Source organism: Patella vulgata, chromosome 2, assembly GCF_932274485.2.
Source record: "Patella vulgata chromosome 2, xgPatVulg1.2, whole genome shotgun sequence".
NCBI lineage: Eukaryota > Metazoa > Mollusca > Gastropoda > Patellidae > Patella > Patella vulgata.
Genome location: NC_065880.2, coordinates 10,052,153 through 10,075,202, shown reverse-complemented (window position 1 = coordinate 10,075,202; position 23,050 = coordinate 10,052,153). Strand labels below are relative to the sequence as shown.

Here is a 23,050-nt window from a genome sequence, read left to right as displayed (position 1 = left end):
ACACCAATCGGAGCACATCAACCTAGGATAATATACTTGGCCTTGTGGAAACTTTGGCGTCCACTTGAAACAAAATATGTCATTTCTACACTAATATGTGTATTAATTTTATTTCAATAATTTGCTTATGCATAGGAGGAAATCGGGCGCCCGGGGAAACTCCACGTTGTTGGACATGCCTTGTCACGTACAAGCGAGGAATCGACACCACGCCACTTGACTCAGTGAACGAACGTGTGATCCAAAGAAAACGCTTTAAACCATTTTGCCACACAACCCGCCTTGGCAATACAGGGTCGCGGGATTTGGTGGCCCACAGGTTCGGAGCCAAGGTCGGTTGCAGGTGAATGGGGTGGTTTTGCTAGATAGAATTGGCGTAGATTTACAGCCCCCCCCCCCCCACACAAACCCTTAAAACGAGGTCCAATATATAACAATTACAACAATGTGAAACATTTAGAGAACGTTCGACCAGATTCATTCAAAAATTTCATGGCAAAAATCATAAATATATTATTTTTGTCTTAGTTTCAACTGAGTATCGTAAAACAATGTTCTGTTGCCAAGATTATCCAGCCAGTGCCAGCTCGATTCAAACGTAGTACCATATCTTTGTCCATTTATATTAGCTCGACTGCAGACTTGATCATCCAGGTACCACCATCCTCCGTGAAAACGACCTGGACAATCATAATTACTGAAGTCTTGATCATAAGTAGAGAACGGTCTACCATTTATATTGTAACCAGATTGAGTCAGGGAATCGCCGATGGACTTTGCCGTATACTCTACGTATGACTTGATATCAATTCTATAATTATCAGAACGATTTGATATATTGAAGTCATAATAGTAACCTCGAGCAGGAGACATGAGTTTGTCATTGAAAACATACACGACTTCAAGAGCAAACTGGTTACCGTTATGAAGAATGTTATAAACGTGTTCTAAGCCGAGCCAGTAACTCCCGTGGATGTACCCGAATCCATTTGCATATTCGTCCATGGTCCTGTTGAAATCCAGTTCACGACAGTTGAGTTTTCTATACTGAATATACGTCACTCCTCCACAGTTAAAAGTACACTTGACTTCCAGTATGGGACCATGAATTGAGGGTTGGATGTAGGAGAGAAGATTTTTCACTGGAGCCACTGACCCTGTGTACCCATCTGAACAATCTGGAAAATAACCGAAACCAAAAATACCAGATTGAGAAAGACAGAAACGAGACTAATATAGTAAAATAATTAAAGGGAAAGGGAGATGAAGTTTAAAGTTTGCGCAAAGAAACATGGCAACTATCAACGCGGGATTCTCGGGCAACTAGACGCCTATCCTACGACGATGACAAAGAAACATGGCTACTATCAACGCGGGGCTCTCGGGCAACTAGACGCCTATCCTACGACGATGACAAAGAAACATGGCTACTATCAACGCGGGGCTCTCGGGCAACTAGGTGCCTATCCTGCGACGATGACAAAGAAACATGGCTACTATCAACGCGGGGCTCTCGGGCAACTAGACGCCTATCCTGCGACACTGACAAAGAAACGTGGCTACTATCAACGAAAGGCTCTGGACACCATTGTTTGGTGAGGGATATAAGTATGGGCCTCATTGTTTGGTGGGAGATACAACCCTGGGCCTCATTGTTTGGTGAAGATATAACTATGGGCCTCATTGTTTGGTGAAGATACAACCCTGGGCCTCATTGTTTGGTGAGGGGTACAACTCTGGGCCCCATTGTTTGGTGAGGGATAAAACTTTGGTTGATGAGAGGGTTTGGTAATATGTTACCTATGCACCTAATTTAAAAATGACCCATTGTTGAGTGTACGGTTAACCCTCTCTACCATTATCACGTGGTCACAATTTGCCAGTATGTCTCAAATGAGATGAACAAGCAAGTTTCAAACAAGATATCAATAAGCCTGGTCATCTATGAAGTTTTACACACTGATTCTAACTCCAGGATCACGAATCTAACATGCTTTGACTGTGTCAATATTAATAGCAGGGGCAATGCTTTCGATCAAAAACTGAATTTAAGCTACCTCTTGTATCTTACCTTGTATTATATGTTGACATTGATCACCATAGTAACCAATGGGACATCTGGTACAGTTTACCTCATTACACGTAGATTCCTGTAAAAATAAAAAAAACTGATATCAACAAGGTATACCGCTTTAACCTCCAAGCATAACGGTCATGGTAAAGTAGTGACCTTTATGTGGTAACAAAGTCCAAAGGGCGAAATGAACGTCACAAGGAATGTTATAACGACCGCATAATACTGTTCTCCCCATATTTGTTTAATAAAAACGTTATGTCTTTCAAGATTCTTCTACCAATCTACATCTTTCAATGTAGGTAACAGTATGCATTACACGTGCAACAATGGGCGATGCCCGGGATAACCCACTGAGTGTACAGATTCAATACCTCAACAAACCGTCAGAGGCGTCAGAGGGTTGTTGATGGGGCGCCGTATCTGGTCGATGTTGATTTGGACATTGTCAAGAACAACCGAAGATAATTATGTTTCATCAATCCTTTGACCGAACGACACGTATAGAACAGCTTTAAGTGGACTATAACTCCAAAATTATCTTCAATAATATAAACCGTACAATAATACTGAAAACGTTTCCTGGCTGCCAGCCTGGGAAATCTACTGGCAAAACTATGCCTCCGCTCCTTGCCTATCTCCTGGATTTTCTCCGGATCCCCCAGTTTCTTCCCACTGAGATGGGGTTTAACGTCCACTCGACACAAACTAGGTTAATACGGGACTTACATATGGTTTAATTTTATTTCAATAATTCCATTGCGCGTAGGGGTCTTTAGCAGTGAGAGGAAACCGGAGGACCCAGAGAAAACCCACGAGATTGGACAGACGACCCTACTCTTTGTCACGTACAGCCAGGCCTTGTGATACCGCGAGCACGTGCTAACCGTTCGGCAATCCAACCCCCCTGTAAATATATGGAACATATCTATTTTTATATTGCCATTTTAATCCACAACAAGCACACGACCTTCGACATTACCTGAAATTCTTACCTGTCTGTAACAAACTTTGTTAGCAATTTTTTCATCTGTGATACAATTTTCACCCGATTCAAAGACTGAACAGAAATTGGTTTCTTTATCAAACATAAATCTTCGGCAATCATCTATTGATGAACAAAATTTACCACATTCAATCAGAGAGTCGGTTTTTCGGCTCGTCTTCCTAATATTAAACGAATCTTTTAAACAAAATTTATCTTCTTCAAAAACTCGTGTTTTAATATACTTAGAGTTGAGACTTGCTGATACCAGAATAAAATAACATTGGCTGCTGAGGTAAAGAAGAGGAAATACAGAGCTCACCATTATGGTAATTTGTATGAAAATGATCAGGCTCTACCTACATTAACAAGAATATATTATATCAGGAAGTATCTATTTTAATAGTTAAAATTTAACAATGGACTCTTCCTCTCATTATTGATAATGGCTTTTATTTAAAGAGACTGATACTTCATTCTCAGTTTTGATATAAGAATGCTGATTCTTATGCGTCAACATAATTTTGTTACTACCACGTGTGCCATGCTATGAAGGAGAATTTTGCCGAAATGGTGGCGTTCTTTCCTACTTTTTATCAAATTCTACGGGTCAAGACTGAGGTTCGTTTTCAGTCTCGCAGACACCACCCCTATACCACAAACCCGACATATTTTAAAGTGCAGTTCCATTAACCCTCGAATACCACACGCCCAGTGTGTAACAGAAACACACTTTCAGGGTAACCACCTATTAATTTGTATCCCAGCCAATGAAAAATCCGCATTTCTTAAAATATTTTACATTATCGCACAATTATTTTCAGACACATGTAAATATCATGCACGAGGCAGGGTGTTATTATTTTACTTTCTAGAACACCATAGTCTGGTTTTGTTATTTGATCATGGTCTATGGTGCAAGCTATCGGTATATTACTTCCAGCGGACTAATAATGGACAGGACAGCCGATCACAAATGACACCAACATGCTGTACTTATTAAACACGTCCCAGTAATTATGTCTCATTGTGTCGAAATATTGTACTTATTAAACACGTCCCAGTAATTATATCTCATCGTGCCGAAATTGTCCCAGTAATTGTTTGTACATTTAAAGATGCATTATGTACGATTTAGATAAACAGCTGACAGTTCTGGCTATAATAGTTTTATTACAGATGCATTATGTAAGATTTAGACAAAGAGCAGACGGTGCGCGCTATAATAGCTCAAACAACGATAATGAAATGGGTGCATGTTGAAAATTTCAGTCAAATTACTTCATTCTGAGCAGAGTTATTATCGTTAGAAAAACAGTGTTGTTACGATAGTAAACAAAGTCTCAATTTCCATTTTTATATTATCGTTAGAAAGACAGCGTAGACTCGATTGGCATTGTTACCGTTGTAACAAAGTCTCGATTTTCCATTTTTATATTAAGTCATTAACTAGCAATCGTGTCTAAATCCGTTGAAAACCGAACACATTCTATTCTCTAGAGCGTTGATTATGGGCTTGATGAATTATAAAACATTTAAAGGACAATATTGGTGTCAGTCATTATCACATATGTGATAGAACTAGTTAAACACGTTCCAAATATAATTTCAACACAGACATCATTGCTACGATAGATGCGTAGTGATGATTTCAAGAAACGGAAGTGACGAAATCAAAAGAAAAACAAGAGTTATCCTTGTATATAACTGACTGAAGTGACGAGTGATAAAAGATACAAGATTCCTTCGAAGACCGAAAGTTGTTATGTGAGACAGTGAGAGGACATCTGACAATTCCAAAAAGTAATTGAATGTCACTAGATATATAGAAACAGTCCGCTCATATCCTTGTTTTTATTCATTCTATACTTAATAAAAAAAAACATGGTAATGCATGGTAAAGTTTTTCTAGTTTTATCTTAATATTACATAATGTATCTTTAAGTTAAGTGTTATTTTAAAAAAGAAAGGCTGATATCAACAATCGGCTACTTTATCAATAATTGTCTTTATAAAATATAGTATCATATTATTCATGCATTACCTGTGATGTTTGTGAGTGCATTATTGATATACATTAACTATTCTATAATCTAAACATACTGATTGTGGGAAAACAACTGATTTACAACTATCCAGTTAAATAACATTGTAACGTTCTTTCCGTAGTTGATATGGTGTGAATAGTGGGGTTGATTGTCGAAAACTTAGCGCGTGAGCGTTGCATAATAAGGTCTGTCATTGAGTCAACTGGTGTGGTCTCGATTCCCAGTTGTACGTGGCAAGGAGTAGGCTCGCCAGTCCAATATATTTATATATATATATATATATAAATATGTATATACATCTATCTATCTATCTTCTCTTATTTCATGTATCAAGCGCATTGGTGAAAACCGGTGCATAGACACGTGCAGTCTACATATCGTCCTATCAACCTAAACCAACATGACTTACATGATATATATCTATTTGTCAAATATTTAATCTTGTCTGTAGGTCAACATAGATATAAAAACAAAGATAGGTCATACCCACCATAATTATCTACTGGTGTGTCAGAGTATCTGTCATTTGTATAGTGGTGGTTGGTGTTGTGTGTATGTACATATGTGTATAGTTAATTTGATGGTGCTATATATTTACATCAACATTTATATAGTCTTATACAGTTACATACTAACCTGTTTTATCGACCAATATTGACAATTCACGGTATAACCAAAGTATTCTATTCCTTTAACAGTAACCACTTGTGTTAATATGGTATTATTATTATTATTCAGTAACCAACTGTGTTAATATGGAGTTATCTGGTAAAGTAGCCGTTGTTAGTGGATCAACTACAGGAATAGGATTGGGTATCTCACATCATCTAGCAGCTAAAGGTTGTTCTGTTGTTATTACCGGACTGGGTACACAAGATTTAATCCATTCGATTTTAAAAGAATTTAGGAGGTAAGACTACAATCTAATTTCTGTTTAATTATATGTTTTTACATAAGCGCGATATCCTACTTATCAGTGTGGTAGAACTGTGTTGTTTAATACCCGTATTTATTATGTTATATTTAGTGGTGGACTAGTGAGAGCCCTATTCTTAAGATATTTTATATACTTACTGCTACTGAAACGTAGTGAAAACGCAACACTTTTATTAATGGATGACTACAAATTACGTTTGAGAAATGATACACTTTAATCTGGTAATTCTGAATGTAATAACATCAGATCACTAGGATAACACTCGAGAATAATGTATTTTTGCAATGGCTTAAATGCTCTAAAACACACAGAATTTAATTCGATAGAATTGGAAAGTTCAGATCATCTATTAAAAAGACAATAATTTAGTAATGATCTTCTCAGCGTATTACAACCTAAGGAAATTATTAGATAAATAACAGTTTAAAACAACAGTTTAGAACAACAGACGGAAGAGTAAGTGGGACCAAATTTCGTACCCACGGGCACCTCTTTAATTTGTGAATAATATGTTGTTAGATACCACAAAACCAAGTCCACCGATAATAAAGGATTTGGGATAACGACTATGAATTATTTCGGGATATTTTGCAAGGTAGTTTTCAAAAGCTCTATGAGAAACAAGCGCTTTAATACCGCCAACAACAGTATGGCACTCCGATATTCCATTCTGAGCATCATTCAGTTTAGCTTTCTGGGGTCCCTATTGAAGTTAAATTTGACTCCCCAAAGTTTCATATATTCCATAGTGTCATACATTTCTTGTCCATCGCGAAACTTGAGGTACTACATGATTTATTTTAACAGCAAATACAATGGTAGATATGAATTTGTTGAAGGTGATTTGAGAAAAGAAGATTGTATTATAAATCTCTGTGAGAAGGTTCTTCAACTATTTCCTGATGGTGTTGATATACTTATCAATAACGCTGGTAATTGGTCATTTTGTTATTCTTTTAAAAATCCTAGCTGTTATAACTTTTATACCGTGATATACTGAACTATATAAAACATTTTATATAAGAACAGTATGTTCTTGAGTTTTGGTATAAAAATAAACACAACGTGAAGTAATATAAAATCCTAAGTGAAGTCCACATTGACAGATGTAACAGGAAAGAACAACACTTGACGTTTCCATGCCAAGACATAGGTTGGATTTGATCGCCGTAGCTTCGGACGTTGATACACGGGATCGTCGTCATGGACACGCTGGGCAGTACAAGGAATCCCTACTACCATATCACCCCATGCTAATCTATATATGTTGTGATTTAGTTTAGAGCATTCGTGTTAAATGTCTAATAGACATTGGATTCTCAAAAGGAATATATGAGGTGAGAATCCCGGCTTTGGCTAAGGAGAACCTATGGCAACTTCTAAAGTTTTCACTTAATCCTTCGAATGGAACAAAATCCCGGGTCGATCGGTGTATACATATAAGGATATCTGATAGTTAGAAATAAAAAACTTGAGACCTGCCGGTGTCATAGCTCGTAATATAGAAATACAGATTATGAAAATGACGGAAATATTTGTGTTGAAACGTTAAACCCTATTCCATTTCACATGGCATTCTGTCTGTGTTGTTGTCTATGAATTAAAGGTATACAGCATGTTTGTAATGTGGAAGATTATCCAGTACAGAAATGGAATGACATGGTGTCTATTTCATTAACAGCACCATTTATAATGATGCGCCAGTTTATACCAAAGATGAAAGCCAAATGTAGGTTTTTGGGTTTTTTTATGAATATAGATAGTATTTTATATATATAGATAATACAAATGATTATATACTTTGTAAGTAAATTCACTTGTCTCTCATCCCTTTGATAATTTATCATCAATAAAATGTGTTTAAATAAAATAAATTACATTAATTTGTATGTGTCTATTCTATTATTAAACTTACATGTAATGGTCCATTCTAGATCTAATCGTTCATTATACATTTTCCCTTCTTGAACAAAAACAACTGGTGTACACCAAGTTCTATATATTGGCTACTCCAACCATGATTCCAAATCCTTTCAGAAATATAGAACAAATATAACCGATCTAAAGAACAATTATTAAATAAAATGTTTCTTTATATTTATTATACATCAGGTTGGGGGCGTATCATTAGTATATCGTCACAGATGGGTCACGTGAGTGCACCAGGTCGAGCACCGTATTCAGCTGTTAAGTCAGGGATCATTGGTCTTACTAAGGTTTGTATACAACTTTCGTATTGACCTTACTATGGTCTGACTTGGTGGTATATAGGTTGGTATCTTGTTGACCTTACTAAGGTCTGACTTTGTGGTATATAGGTAGCTTACTAAGGTTGGTATCTTGTTAACCTTACTAAGGTCTGAATTTGTGGTATATCGGTAGCTTACTAAGGTTTGTATACAGCTCGGTTTCTTATTGACCTTACTAAGGTTGGTATACAGCTCGGTTTCTTATTGTCCTTAAGAAGGTTGGTATACAGTTAGCTTTCTTATTGGCCTTACTCAGGTTGGTTTTCAGCTAGCTTTCTTATTGGCCTTACTTAGGCTGATGTACAGCTCGGTATTGACCTTAATTAAGTTGGTGTACGGCTTGCTAAGATCTGCCAAATAATGGACTTGGTTATATATTGGTATCTGTTCTGTGATGATGTAACTGTCAATGAATATTGCAGGGTGTAGTGCTAGAAGTTGCAACACATGGTCTAACTGTTAATGCTATGTGTCCTATGTAACTGTTAATGCTATCTGTCCTATGAATATTGCAGGGTGTAGCGCTAGAATTAGCAACACATGGTGTAACTGTTAATGCTATCTGTCCCAGTTTTGCTGACGCACCCAGTAGGTATATATTTCTTTTAACAGTGCAACCTACCACAAATAAACTATGGTGGACTTTTCACCATACATCAATAAACTATAAACAGTATAATGGTTTCAATCGTCGTTGATAGCCAGCAAAACTATGACACAATTAATGACACCATTTGACTACTGTACTAGCGAGGGCAGTATTCTAAACCTAATTTACCTCAGTCGCAATGTAAACAAAACTATGCAACTTCATTTAAATAGCCATGTTTCATTCTCATGTGACCAGTACCTTGGAGGGGAGTTAACTCCATTTAACAAATAATAAATAGGAAAAATCACACAATGGGGTTTTAAACTACGTACCAAGATGTTTAAAAGGTTGAAATGAATAAAAAGTAAAGACGTGTCAGTATAGTTAAACTGATAACTATCAGTATCAATACAACTATATTACCCGAATATCATTTTTACTACAATAACTTGTCGTAATTCATTTTAACAGAAATAATCAAAATATTTTAACCGGTTCTGTCTCCGCCCCATTTCATCTTGGTTTGATTACCTGATGTTGTGGGGAGGGTGATCGATCCGTTTTACACTTGCGCTTTAGAAAAAATAAGGTCTGTCATCTGGTGAAAATGGCGTGGTTTCGATTATCAGATTGTACCTTACAAGGCGTATGGTCGTCTGTCTTCCCACGGCTACAGACACCTTCACGAGAGCGAGTTATTGAAATAAAATCTCTGTCTCTCTCTGTCTCTCTCTCTCTCTCTATCTCTCTCTCTCTCTCTCTCTATCTCTCTCTCTCATGATATGATTACCTATGTTCAATAATGAATTTATATTTTTATAGTTTTACATTCATTTGTAAAAGATGAAGCTGAAGAAAAGAACATTAGTTATGAAGATGTAAAGGTATGTATTTATTTATAACTTGGTATCTCTGTTGTTCGTACATCTTGTCAATGGATTGTTTATGTTGATGGACAATGTAGAGGTGTAGATTTAAAACCATACCTAACAACACTACAGTAATACAGCAGCACTCAGACCTGACAAATATACCAGACATAACAGTTAAACCCTGGCCGAGTAAATATACAATTAAAACGGTACTGCACAATCACAGGAATATTGTCCAAAGGTGCACAAATTCAGAATGTGAAAATGAATTCTTGTCAATTAGCTACATGGATGTAGAGTTAAACCACGCGTCTTTCAAAGTGATTCCAGTGACAAGTGGTATCGCATGTTCCGATAATATTAAGCATAGCATAATACCTCACCTCGTACATGACACCCGTCATAACTTGTAGCACGGGATCTTTAACTGACAGTATAGCCTGACATTGGTTTATGATAATCGGGGTCATAAGGATTAATTAAGCTAGTTGTATATCTTTTATATTTCAGGCCCAGTATGCATCCAAGGTACCAACTGGACAGTTAATTACCATAGATCAGGTAAATAAATATATATAGTAACACAGATTCTATAGACTAGTCAGTGTATTAGTATATATAATAACACAGATTCTATAGACTAGTCAGTGTATTAGTATGTATAGTAACACAGATTCTATAGACTAGTCAGTGTATTACTATGTGTTGTAACACAATTTCTATAAACTAGTCAGTGTAATAGCATGTGGTATAAATTCGTATCGTGGGTTAATTACCATACATCAGGTAAATAAATATGATAGATTCTATAGGGTAGTCACGTGGTATAAATTCGTACCGGGGGTTCCGATATGAAATGGAATGAAATGGGGTTTAACGTCCTAGTGTTCTGCTCCTATGCAGGGCTAATGAAGACGGGCATACGCCATACAGTGTGCTATGAGGGAAATTGTGCCCGGTCATCGGCACTATCGCCTACTCTTATATCGAATTCCCAACTGCCAAGGGATCTTTCACGTGCATTCCAATGTATATACGGGACCTCGGTTTTTCGTATCATCTTTGTCAGGCATTCCGTCCTGCATCACTGACAAGGGGGAACCACGTCGGAAAATCTGGATGAACTTTCTCGGCCAATGTAGGGATCGAACACTGCGTCTTACCCACTTAGCCACGTGATCCCCCCGGGGGTTCAGGAAATTATATATGTTAAGTATGGACTAGTTGGAGCGATGATGACGACCGTTACACATTTTATATATGAAAATTGAAATATATATTCATGGCCACTTGCACTCTCCTTAATATTAAAACACGGTCACCCGGGCTTATTTAATTGGCTCATGCCAATTTGATTGGTCTTTTATAAAACGCAATAACTGGACTTTTTGAATATCGATGTCTGCCCGATCAGTAATGTCAGCTGTGTCTTTTCTATGACTTATTACCATGTAATTATTCCATGATGCCATTAGTTGACTATGTTTATAAAAATCGGAATAATTATTAAACTGTAAGATACAAATCTCAACATCAATGCCATCTGTGTAAATTTAATTATAACCCTACTGTAATAGATCTGTAAATGAAACTGTACTTCTCTAAATAACATCCATACATAATCAGGACTGGAAATAGTCTGAGTCTGACATTTTCAATAACAGCTCATATCACCTCAACTATGACTATACATAACAGTTCATAGTCTGGACCTAGACGTCAATTAATAAACCTTTCTACAGTTAATAAATACAATTTCTTACTGCATATAGTAAATATAGGTATAAGTTTAATTAGAGTATGACATGTAGTAAATATGTTTAATTACCCTACGGCAGATATTAAATATGTTTAATTACCCTACGGCATATAGTAAATGTTTAATTACCCCGTAGGTTGTAGTAAATATGTTTTATTACCCTGCAGGATATACTAAATAGGTTTAGTTACCCTACAGCATATAGTAAATAGGTTTAATTACCTTGCAGCATATAGTAAATATAGGTTTATGTTTTATTCCGATGTGTTAGATCTATTGAGATATTATTTTATTATTTTCTGATAGATCAGTGAGATGGTGTTATACTTGTGTTCACCAGGAGCCTGTAATGTCACCGGTACTTCTATACTGATAGATGGTGGATTTACAGCAAGATAAACACTAAACTGCAACCTGCTAAAGATTACATCATATGTTATACAAATGCTGGTATAGGACATAAAAAACTAATAATAGATATATATGATTAAAATCCCCTATTCGCCACAAAGTGGAGAAAGTGGAGTTTTTATGATAATCCACTGATCAGGAATTCTCATTTATGATATGTTTTCTTTGTTTTAAACATCTGATTGAATGAAATGTGTGTTGGAGACATTATGTGAATCCACTGCCCAGGCATCTTTATACATGATTGTGATATTTATAAATTCATAAACGGTTTGTAATATTTATTGTATCTGTTTTATACAGTAAAAACAAATGCACACACATATGTGGACTACTTGCACTAAATGGTAGCCAATCAAATGCAAGTGATAATATTAATTATATTTGTGAAAAACATGAAATGTATAAGAATGTCTTCTGTTCAATGAAAAAAACTAAAATGATAAGTTGGATGGTAAATGTTACCACTAACAAATATCAAGTTGATGACCTGTAAACTGCTGTCGCTATAAATGACATGTTATTTATGAAACATTCTAATGAACAAATAAACGAGATTATAGAGTATTTATGTAAAAAATAACTCAGTTTAATTTGATTAAACTACGGAAGCTCAAATACGAACTATTTTTGTTTATTTCTTTTCCTATTTTTATTTTCAATTTTTAATTTTGAAAAAAGTAATTTCGAATTTCTATTTTGAATTTTCGATTTTGTACAATAATTTTCAATTTTGTACAATAATTTTCAATTTTGTACAATAATTTTCAATTTTGTACAATAATTTTCAATTTTGTACAATAATTTTCAATTTTGTACAATAATTTTCAATTTTGTACAATAATTTTCAATTTTGTACAATATTTTCAATTTTGTAATTTTTATTTTCAATTTTGTAAAATAATTTCTAATTTTGTAAAATAATTTTTGATTTTGTAAAATAATTTTTAATTTTGTAAAATAATTTCTAATTTTGTAAATTTGTTTTCAGAACCATCAGACCAACCCGGTTCACTTACATCTTGTCCAACCTCGTGGGTTTTCTCCAGGTCCTCCGGTTTCTTCCCACTGCAAAAGACCCCTACGCGCAAGCGAATTATTTAAATAAAATCAAACCCTAATTTAAGTTAGTCCCGAAATGACCTAGTTTGTGTCAAGTGGACGTTAAACCCCATTTCTCTCTCTCTCTCTCTCTCTCTCTCTCTCTCTCTCTCACACTTACTGGTAGTAGTTGCGATGGGACAAAAAATTGAGGTCTCGTGTACACATTGGAGTGCACGTCAAAGATCTCTTCGCAGTTGGAATTCGATATAAGTTTAGGCCGTAGCGTCGCTGCCGGGATAAAATTTCCTTCATAGTACACTGTACGGCGTATGTCCGTCTTCATTAGTCTAGTCGAAGCAGAACATTAGGACGTTAAACCACACTTCATTTCCCTGTCGCCATGGGGCCCACGGTGGCTATGCGAGTAAGACACTGTCGGCCGAGAATGTTCATCGGTATTTTCAGGCGTGGTTTCCCCCTGTAAATGGTGCAGGACGGAGGGCCTAACAAAGACAGCTGTTGAGTCGTTCGGATGCGACGAGAGAGAGAGAGAAATGGGGTTTAACGTCCACTCGACACAGACTATGTCATTTCGGGACTACGGATGCGACGAAAACTTAAAGGCCCACCCATTGGCGTGCAGGTAAAAGACCCCTTAGCAGTTGAAATTCGATACAAGAGTAGGCCGTATAGCGCCGCTGCCCGGGCAAAATTTCCCTCGTAGCACACTGTATCGCGTATGCCCGTCTTCATTAGCCCAGTCGTAGCAGAACAATCGGACGCCAAACCCCATTTCATTTCATTTTATTTTATTCAGTGTTCCCATTTCGTTGATAACAGAAGCTTGTATATACATGTATTCGGCCTACCTCGTCTATTTTTATACTTTTATTTGACCTCGACTGCACACCTTCCAAACGCGCTGCCTTTAAAGAAAATTGCGACTAACACGCCTTTTTAAGAACTGTTTTTGTTAAGCGACACGTGTTTATAATCAGTAACCCTACGACCGTACCACAATAACAGTAGTTGTGCCTCACACACCATTCAAGATATCAACCTTTCAACCAAATATCAATCTATTATAGTAATTGTGCCTTTTGCAAATTTGGAATTTATCGGATTTTGTAATTTTTGTGTTTCCATGGAAACAAATCTGAGTTAGTTTTTAGTCTACAATTCTGTTGCCGGTGAATATCTCTTAAACCACTCAAGATATCTTTATAAAACTATGTACAAGCATCAACCTATTAAAGTAGTTGTGCCTTTTGCTAATTCTGAATTTCTCGGATTTAGTAATTTTGTGTTTCATTGGAAACAAATTTAACATAGTTTTTGATACACATTTTTTAATCCAGATCATATCTCAAGAACTGTTCAAGATATATTCATGAAACTTTGTACAAACATCAACCTGACATAATAGTTGGGCTTTTCACTTAATTAAAAATTCTTAGGTTTTACTCATTTTTGGGTTTCAATGGAAACAGATTTCTGTGTTGAGTGATTTTTGAGTTTTTACCACAACACATTTGACTTACAATTATTGTTCTAGAGTATATCTCAGAAACTGTTCAAGATACCTTTATAACATTTTTACATTCATCAACGTATTATTTCATTTTCGTTTCCGGAGAAATTATCCGTTCAAGACATCTTTTTGAAACTCTGTACAAACATCAGCCTATTCTGGTGTATAAACTTGTTGTTTAACATACAGCATTGTTTAACATACAGCTGATTGGGGTAGGCAACGGTTGTTGTGCAATCCTTACAGGGATTAGCGACCCTGTCTTGCCGCGCCACTGTGATCGGAGTATGAATCTTCTGACCAGTCCAATTGATATTTCATGTGTTGGAATATGAGATTAATCTGATATATTTTTATATTGATTACCAATAACATAAAGAAGTTGTTTTTATTTATGCCGTCAAAACACGTGCAAGGGCGCCGGGTGTTGATGATTATATAGTCATCTTGTTGATTTTGAAATCTGAATATCGAAAAATGAATAGCTTGGTTTTCGTTATTCGCCTATATCGAAAACCGAAAAGCGCGTTTTTCGTTATTCACCAATAAAGAAAATAGAGCTAACACTGCTGCTTAACAAGGTCAACAATTGGCTTCCATTTTATGCACATCATGCCGTCGTCACTCCTGTTCGTCCGTCCGTCATTAATAGTTAGTCATTTTCGAAACAGCTTGATTGATTTGAACAACATCTGGTAGGAATGTCACCAGTGTGGTGTTTATAGAGATTTGTTAAAATGATGTCAGGGGTCATCTTTAAAGGGAACATTTAAGTTATGACTAAATTTATACAATAAAAGTTTGTTAAAATTAAAGAATTGTAAGGGCAGACGAGGACAGGGAACAATGCAGCTGGACAAATTTAAAGATTGTTGACTTACATGTACTTTCTGAAAGCTCTTGATTTTGATAAAAGAAAATTGGTATGAATGAATGTAATTATGTTGTTTGTGGTGGGTTATTCAGATTTGTTCACTTGAAGACACTTGACCACACAGTGGCAGGACTAGGACACCTTCATCCGACAAGAGGTAACAGAGCTGGAACATCCCGAGTTGACCACACATTTGACCACACGGCTGGACACCTTCATCCGACAAGCGGTAACAGAGCTGGAACGTCCCGAGTTGACCACACATTTGACCACACAGCTGCAGGACTAGGACACCTTCATCCGATAAGGGGTAACATAGCTGGAACGTCCCTTGTTGGACTTGCTGCGTGCACCGAGATGAACCTAGATTTTCTAAATCCGCCGTAGGGCTCACAAGGGAAGGGGGAAAACCCGCTGTAGGACTCACAAGGGAAGAGAAGAAATCCCGATGTAGGGCTCACAGGGTAAGGGAGAAAAATCCGCTGTAGGGCTCACAAGGGAAGGGAGAAAAATCCGATGTAGGGCTCACAGGGTATGGGAGGAAAATCCGCTGTAGGGCTTACAAGGGAAGGGAGAAAAACCCGATGTAGGGCTCACGGGGTAAAGGAGGAAAATCCGCTGTAGGGCTCACAAGGGAAGTGAGAAAACCCCGCTGTAGCGCTCACAGGGGAATAGAAGAACAACCGTTTTACGGCTCATGGGTAAAGGACGAAAGGAAGAAAAACCGTTGTAGGACTCACATGAGAAGAAACCCCACTGTAGGGCTCACAAGGGAATGGAAGGAAACCGATGTTGGGCGTCACAAGGGAAGGGGAGAAGAACTGTTGTAGGGCTCACAAGGGACGGGATTTATTGTCCACTCGACACAAACTAGGCAATTTCGGGAATAACATATGGTTCAGTTATATTTCAATAATTCGCTTGCGCGTAGGGGTCTTTATCAGTGGGCGGAAACCAGAGGACCCGAAAAATACCCACGAGGTTGGGCAGACGACCCAACTCCTTGTCAAGTACAAGCAGTAAATTGTGGAGTTGTCAGTTACATACAAATTTTTTGTCGTAACCTTAAATGTTTCAACATTTTTTTTGTTTAAATCATAATCTGCCTTTAATTGGATGTACTTGTCCTGATTTGTTCCAAAATGGCAAAGCTGGGTATCTTGTGGGAAAACATAGAAACTGTCGTCAAAAACCTATAATGGCTTTCAGTAAAATATACAATGGATTTTTACATAATCAGCCTTTCACTGGTGTTTTATTGTCTTGACAGGTATGATCATATACTGTAGGATATCATATTATCACTAAGTGATTAAAATCCCTGTATCCCTTGTTTATTTCATTGATCATATAAAGTACAAGTCGTTTAAACGTTTTAAGAATATATTTTATATACAAGAACAATGATAGAATATATTTTATATACAAGAACAATATATATTAATAACAGAATATATTTTATATATAGGGACAATACATAAGTACTATGAATGATAATGATGATCATAACCCATAATCAACCGATATAGTACGTGTTATAATCTTTATAGAGGAAAATCATTGAATTCTCCTTTATATCTGTATGATCATAGCCCATAATCAACCGATATAGTACATGTTATAATCTTTATAGAAGAAAATCATTGAATTCTCCTTTATATCCATTCATAGACTCTGAAGAATCTGTATGATCAGGTTATTAAAATTAACTGAAATAAAGACATATCACAAAACAAACAGATGTAGTTGCAAAAAGTTGGGTTAGAATGTTCTAGTTCCGTTAGTATTACATATCACTGATTCAGTGAATATATCAATGTCTGCGATATCACGGAAAATACAACTAACGTCACACACAGAAATGACCGTATAATCGTCTCTTCCTGCACTCGCCGTTATTATCACGCCATAATGACGATATGCGATAATGACGCCAAACCTAAAATGACGTCATATTTGAACCCTTCGTACTGCAGAATGTTCTCGTTGTCGGGTTGTGCTCCTGTTTCTTCACTACACTTATTAATTTAGCGTTTTCCGAGATTCTATCCGGATTATCGCCCTTATTGTTAAAATTGTTTGACGTTCTAACTCATGACGTCACATTATTTCGGTTACATCTTTTTTGTATTTCTGATTGTTTTTAAATTTGAGTGAAGTCTGTGTCACTACATGCCCGGGACTTACAGCGCAGTGGACGCTTACGGCTGGTCCACGGATCCATTTACTTGATTTGGTGTTTGTTTATTTGGTGCAATGTAGTGCGATCCTCCTGCACTTACTATTAGAGTAGAGTTTTAACCCTTCGTACTGCAGAATGTTCGCGTTGTTGGGTACGATACATGATTCTATGCCTGTCCATTATAAATTTTATGGTCTAAAGTGACCGGAGAATACCTTACTGAATGATAATCACGAGATAACTTTTACAATGCTATTTATTTTAGATTATGGATTTCATTCAGCTAATTTTACTAGTAGCTGTGAGTGTTAAATACTGTTAATTAATCTGACTATAATCATCACCTTCCAGTAACAACTATAACGTCAACAGAAAGCAACTATTTCATTTTGATACATTTTATAAAATATGCATCAAAACATAAATCATGACCAGCGTTGACCATTGGGATATTTCATGGTTTTCGTACACTCGATGTTCAGCTCATGGTCAGTATTTAAAGTGTAATATTTGTAGATATATCGCCTATAATCATCATATCTGTCTTTAGCTCTATCATAGCCACCATAACCATCATCATCATCAAAATCATTACAACCATCATCAATATTATCTATGTTGTAATCTGTAGGATGAAGAACATCTTTTAACAGGAGAAATTCGTTTAATTCTCTAGGCAGTTCTAGATCCATAACCTTCTCATTTATACCCAATCCTAGCTTCTTTCTGATGATTCTCCTACACTGAGACTTGAGAGATATATTACAGCAGTACTTAGTGAATATCTCTCGGTGTCGTGAGTTGAATGTGGCATCTGGATCATCTATATCTCTTTCCAGGAAATTTAAATGTTGTACTATTTCTTCTTCTGGTGAACCTCTAAGACATAATAGTCTTTCCATGTCATCTCTCTCTACATTTGTATCTTCCTTCTCAAAATTTAATGTTGCTACTATTTGGTTTTCAGGAGCGCCACCAAGATATAAAAGTTTTCTCAGTTCACCTCTCTCTTGACTGCTAAGTTCTCTCATATCAATCTGGTTATAACTACTTTCAACTGAAGATGTAACAAGAGACTGAAGACAGCAGTTTTCACCGACTAAATATTTAATAAAACTAACAGCCGTACGTGGATCCCAACAACGTGGAAAACACAAGGTGGCTTGGATCAGTGTGGTACCATTAATACAGGGTAAATTGAGAAGCATATTATCTCCAGCAGATACAAGTAATTTAAAACTTAGATCAAACACACTCTCATAAATATCAAGATGATGTAAAGCAGATTTTCCACTGTAATTAACCAGTGCACCAGCATTAAGTAATTTCCTTATAAGAAATCTATCGTTTTTCATTGCCGCCATCATTAAAGCAGTTCTACCTCTCCCATCTTGAGTATTTATATTTATACCAACAGCAGCCAGTAAAATATCAACACACTCCATGTATATTGGATATATCTGTCTACAGTAATCCTCAACAACGTCATTTTCCTGTCTGTTATTTAGGCCATCTTTAATCAGAGTAAATCCAATGATACACAGATGAAGAGCTGTGTGACCGTTGTTATTCTGTGCATTGATGTCTAGTCTAGGATGACGTGTGAATAGTTCTAAATATTTACTATTCAATAACAGAGCAGCTATCATAATAGGTGTATTGGTTTTAGAACATGGATGGTTTACGTCTAGCTTTTTATTAAACAACCAGTTAAACGTCTGTAGAGAATAATCATAGTTTACTCTAGCTAACAGATGTAGCATATTTTCTCCTTCTGTTGTAACACCATTAACAATCACCTGTAATCCCATGTAATAATTGAACAGCTCCAACCTCTTACAAGTAAGAATCTGGTGAAATAATTTCACTTCGTTGTTAGGTGACATGAGTACATCGCGAGAATAAAGTTTAAATATATTAGTGCAATCCACGTCACGATATTGAACACAATAACTACACGCTGTATCACCATTATTATCTGTCAGATTTACATCAGAATGTTGAATCATCTGTTTTAAGATACGGATATCAGTTTGCCTTCTTGTACAGTACATTAATGGCGTTTGTCCATCTTTATTTTGATGATTCACATTACAGCCAGCAGAGATCAATGCAGTAAACAAATTATAGAGTAATCTGAAGCATAACATATTACTTTGTTTTAATAGATTATATTGTAATCTGAAGATATTACTTTGATTTAATACGTTTATCAGGGCATCATCGTTTGTTGCTATATAGAACAGCGGAGTGTTACCATCAATATCGGGTTTGTTCACATCTACTCTCATGTTTATCAAAGTTTTAACAACCTGAATCCAATCGTCTGTATACTGGTCTAAATCTTCCGAGTTAATACGATGCATATCATATAATACAGGGTCTAAATCTTGCTTGTCTAAATACTCGTCTTCCTCGTCTGAATACTCGGCTTCCTCGTCTGAATACTCGTCTTCCTCGAGAATACAGTGTATATTATATAATACATGGTGCAGAATATTCTGGTCATATTCATCAATATAATATACATGTGCCCCATGTCCTAACAAATACATTACAACATTATACCACCTGTTCCTAACAGCTATATCTATAGGTGTTTGTTGGTCTTGATTTAGATGGTTGACATCTACACCAGTTTCAACTAATTTAATTACACAAGGTAACAACTCATCTCTTTCCTTTTTACCATATCTGTAACTATATAAAACTAAGTGTAAGACATTATTCTGTTTCTTATCAGTATACTGTACATCAACACAATGATTTATCAGATATATAACAATGTTATACAATCTGCACCTAGCAGCTATATCTATAGGTGTTTGTTGGTCTTCATTCATATGGTTGACATCTACCCCAGCTTTAACTAATTTTATTACACACTGTAACAATTCATCACTTTCTATTTCAAGATATTGCCATGTACTATCTAAAACTAAGTGTAAGACATTATTCTGTGTCTTATCGGTATACTGTATATCAACACAATGATCTATCAGATATATAACAATGTTATACAATCTGTTACTAGCAGCAGCTATATCTATGGGTGTTTGGTGTTCTTCATTCAGATGGTTGACATCTACACCAGCTTTAACTAATTTAATTACACACTGTAGCAACTCTTCACGTTCTATTTCACTATATCTTCTTTCCCTTTGTAACACTAGGTGTAAGACATTATTCTGTTCCCTATCAGTATACTGTATATCAACACAATGATCTATCAGATATATAACAATGTTATACAATTGGTACATAGCAGCTATATCTATAGGTGTTTGTTGGTCTACATTCAGATGGTTGACATCTACACCAGCTTTAACTAATTTCATTACACACTGTAACAACCCACTTTCTATTTCATCATATTCCCTTCCACTCCTTCCACTACCTAACACTAAGTGTAAGAAATTATTCTGTTTCATATCAGTATATTGTTTATCAACACATTGATCTATGAGATATATAACAATGTTATAAAATCCTTTCCTAGCAGCTATATCTATAGGTGTTTGTTGGTCTTCATTCATATGGTTTACATCTACCCCAGCTTTAACTAATTTTATTACACACTGTAACAATTCATCACTTTCTATTTCAACATATTGCCATGTACTATCTAAAACTAAGTGTAAGACATTATTCTGTTCCCTATCAGTATACTGTATATTAACACAATGATCTATCAGATATATAACAATGTTATACAATCCTTTCACAGCAGCTATAATTATAGGTGTTTGTCGGTCTTCATTCAGGTGGTTGACATTTATACCAGCTTTAATTAATTTAATTACACAAGGTAGCAACTCATCACTTTCATTTTTACCATATCTGTAACTATATAAAACTAAGTGTAAAACATTATTCTGGTTCATATCAGTATACTGTATATCAACACAATGATCTATCAGATATATAACAATGTTATACAATCTGTATATAGCAGCTATATCTATAGGTGTTTGTTGGTCTACATTCAGATGGTTGACATCTACACCAGCTTTAACTAATTTCATTACACACTGTAACAACCCACTTTCTATTTCAACATATTTCCTTCCAGTCCCTAACACTAAGTGTAAGAAATTATTCTGTTTCATATCAGTATATTGTTTATCAACACATTGATCTATGAGATATATAACAATGTTATAAAATCCTTTCCTAGCAGCTATATCTATAGGTGTTTGTTGGTCTACATTCAGATGGTTGACATCTACACCAGCTTTAACTAATTTCATTACACACTGTAACAACCCACTTTCTATTTCATCATATTTCCTTCTACTACCTAACACTAAGTGTAAGAAATTATTCTGTTTCATATCAGTATATTGTTTATCAACACATTGATCTATGAGATATATAACAATGTTATAAAATCCTTTCCTAGCAGCTATATCTATAGGTGTTTGTTGGTCTACATTCAGATGGTTGACATCTACACCAGCTTTAACTAATTTTATTACACACTGTAACAATTCATCACATTGCCATGTACTATATAAAACTAAGTGTAAAACATTATTCTGGTTCATATCAGTATACTGTATATCAACACAATGATCTATCAGATATATAACAATGTTATACAATCTGTACATAGCAGCTATATCTATGGGTGTTTGTTGGTCTACATTCAGATGGTTGACATCTACACCATCTTTAACTAATTTCATTACACACTGTAATAACCCACTTTCTATTTCATCATATGTCCTTCCACTCCTTCCACTACCTAACACTAAGTGTAAGAAATTATTCTGTTTCATATCAGTATATTGTTTATCAACACATTGATCTATGAGATATATAACAATGTTATAAAATCCTTTCCTAGCAGCTATATCTATAGGTGTTTGTTGGTCTACATTCAGATGGTTGACATCTACACCAGCTTTAACTAATTTTATTACACACTGTAACAATTCATCACATTGCCATGTACTATATAAAACTAAGTGTAAAACATTATTCTGGTTCATATCAGTATACTGTATATCAACACAATGATCTATCAGATATATAACAATGTTATACAATCCTTTCACAGCAGCTATAATTATAGGTGTTTGTCGGTCTTCATTCAGGTGGTTGACATTTATACCAGCTTTAATTAATTTAATTACACACTGTAGCAACCCATCACTTCCATTTTTACCATATCTGTAACTATATAAAACTAAGTGTAAAACATTATTCTGGTTCATATCAGTATACTGTATATCAACACAATGACCTATCAGATATATAACAATGTTATACAATCTGTACCTAGCAGCTATAGATATAGGTGATTGTTTATATTCATTCAGATGATTCACATCTACACCAGCTTCAACCAATTTTTTTACACACTGTAACAACTCATCACTTTCTGTTTCAACATATTTCCATGCACTATCTAAAATTATGTGTAAGACATTATTCTGGTTCATATCAGTATACTGTATATCAACAAAATGATCTATCAGATATATTAC

General features: G+C 35.6%; 3 protein-coding genes across 4 annotated transcripts; 1 reads left to right on the top strand and 2 right to left on the bottom strand.

Moving 5' to 3' along the window:
• Window positions 1-450: 450 nt before the first annotated feature.
• On the bottom strand, window positions 451-8,043 carry LOC126812242 (ficolin-1). Of its 2 annotated transcripts, XM_050538532.2 has the most exons (4): window positions 7,960-8,043; window positions 3,070-3,241; window positions 2,072-2,150; window positions 451-1,178 (listed from the first exon to the last, which is right to left on the bottom strand). In XM_050538532.2, exons 1-4 carry the CDS (start codon window positions 7,971-7,973, stop codon window positions 514-516), a joined length of 930 nt encoding a protein of 309 aa, XP_050394489.1. In that variant the 5' UTR covers window positions 7,974-8,043; the 3' UTR covers window positions 451-513. The 2 variants fall into 2 exon arrangements, with proteins under 2 accessions (XP_050394489.1, XP_055955051.1); XM_056099076.1 differs by lacking the exon at window positions 7,960-8,043 and having other exon boundaries at window positions 3,070-3,507.
• On the top strand, window positions 5,666-12,568 carry LOC126812247 (D-beta-hydroxybutyrate dehydrogenase). The gene is made up of 8 exons (XM_050538539.2): window positions 5,666-6,017; window positions 6,852-6,976; window positions 7,651-7,773; window positions 8,157-8,260; window positions 8,809-8,881; window positions 9,708-9,769; window positions 10,268-10,318; window positions 11,823-12,568. Exons 1-8 carry the CDS (start codon window positions 5,863-5,865, stop codon window positions 11,913-11,915), a joined length of 786 nt encoding a protein of 261 aa, XP_050394496.1. The 5' UTR covers window positions 5,666-5,862; the 3' UTR covers window positions 11,916-12,568.
• Window positions 12,569-16,827: 4,259 nt separating this feature from the next.
• Window positions 16,828-22,797, bottom strand: LOC130010811 (ankyrin-2-like). Its single transcript, XM_056098893.1, has 2 exons — window positions 22,170-22,797; window positions 16,828-21,500 (listed from the first exon to the last, which is right to left on the bottom strand). The coding sequence occupies exons 1-2, from the start codon at window positions 22,775-22,777 to the stop codon at window positions 17,984-17,986; spliced, it is 4,125 nt and encodes a 1,374-aa protein (XP_055954868.1). The 5' UTR covers window positions 22,778-22,797; the 3' UTR covers window positions 16,828-17,983.
• Window positions 22,798-23,050: the final 253 nt, after the last annotated feature.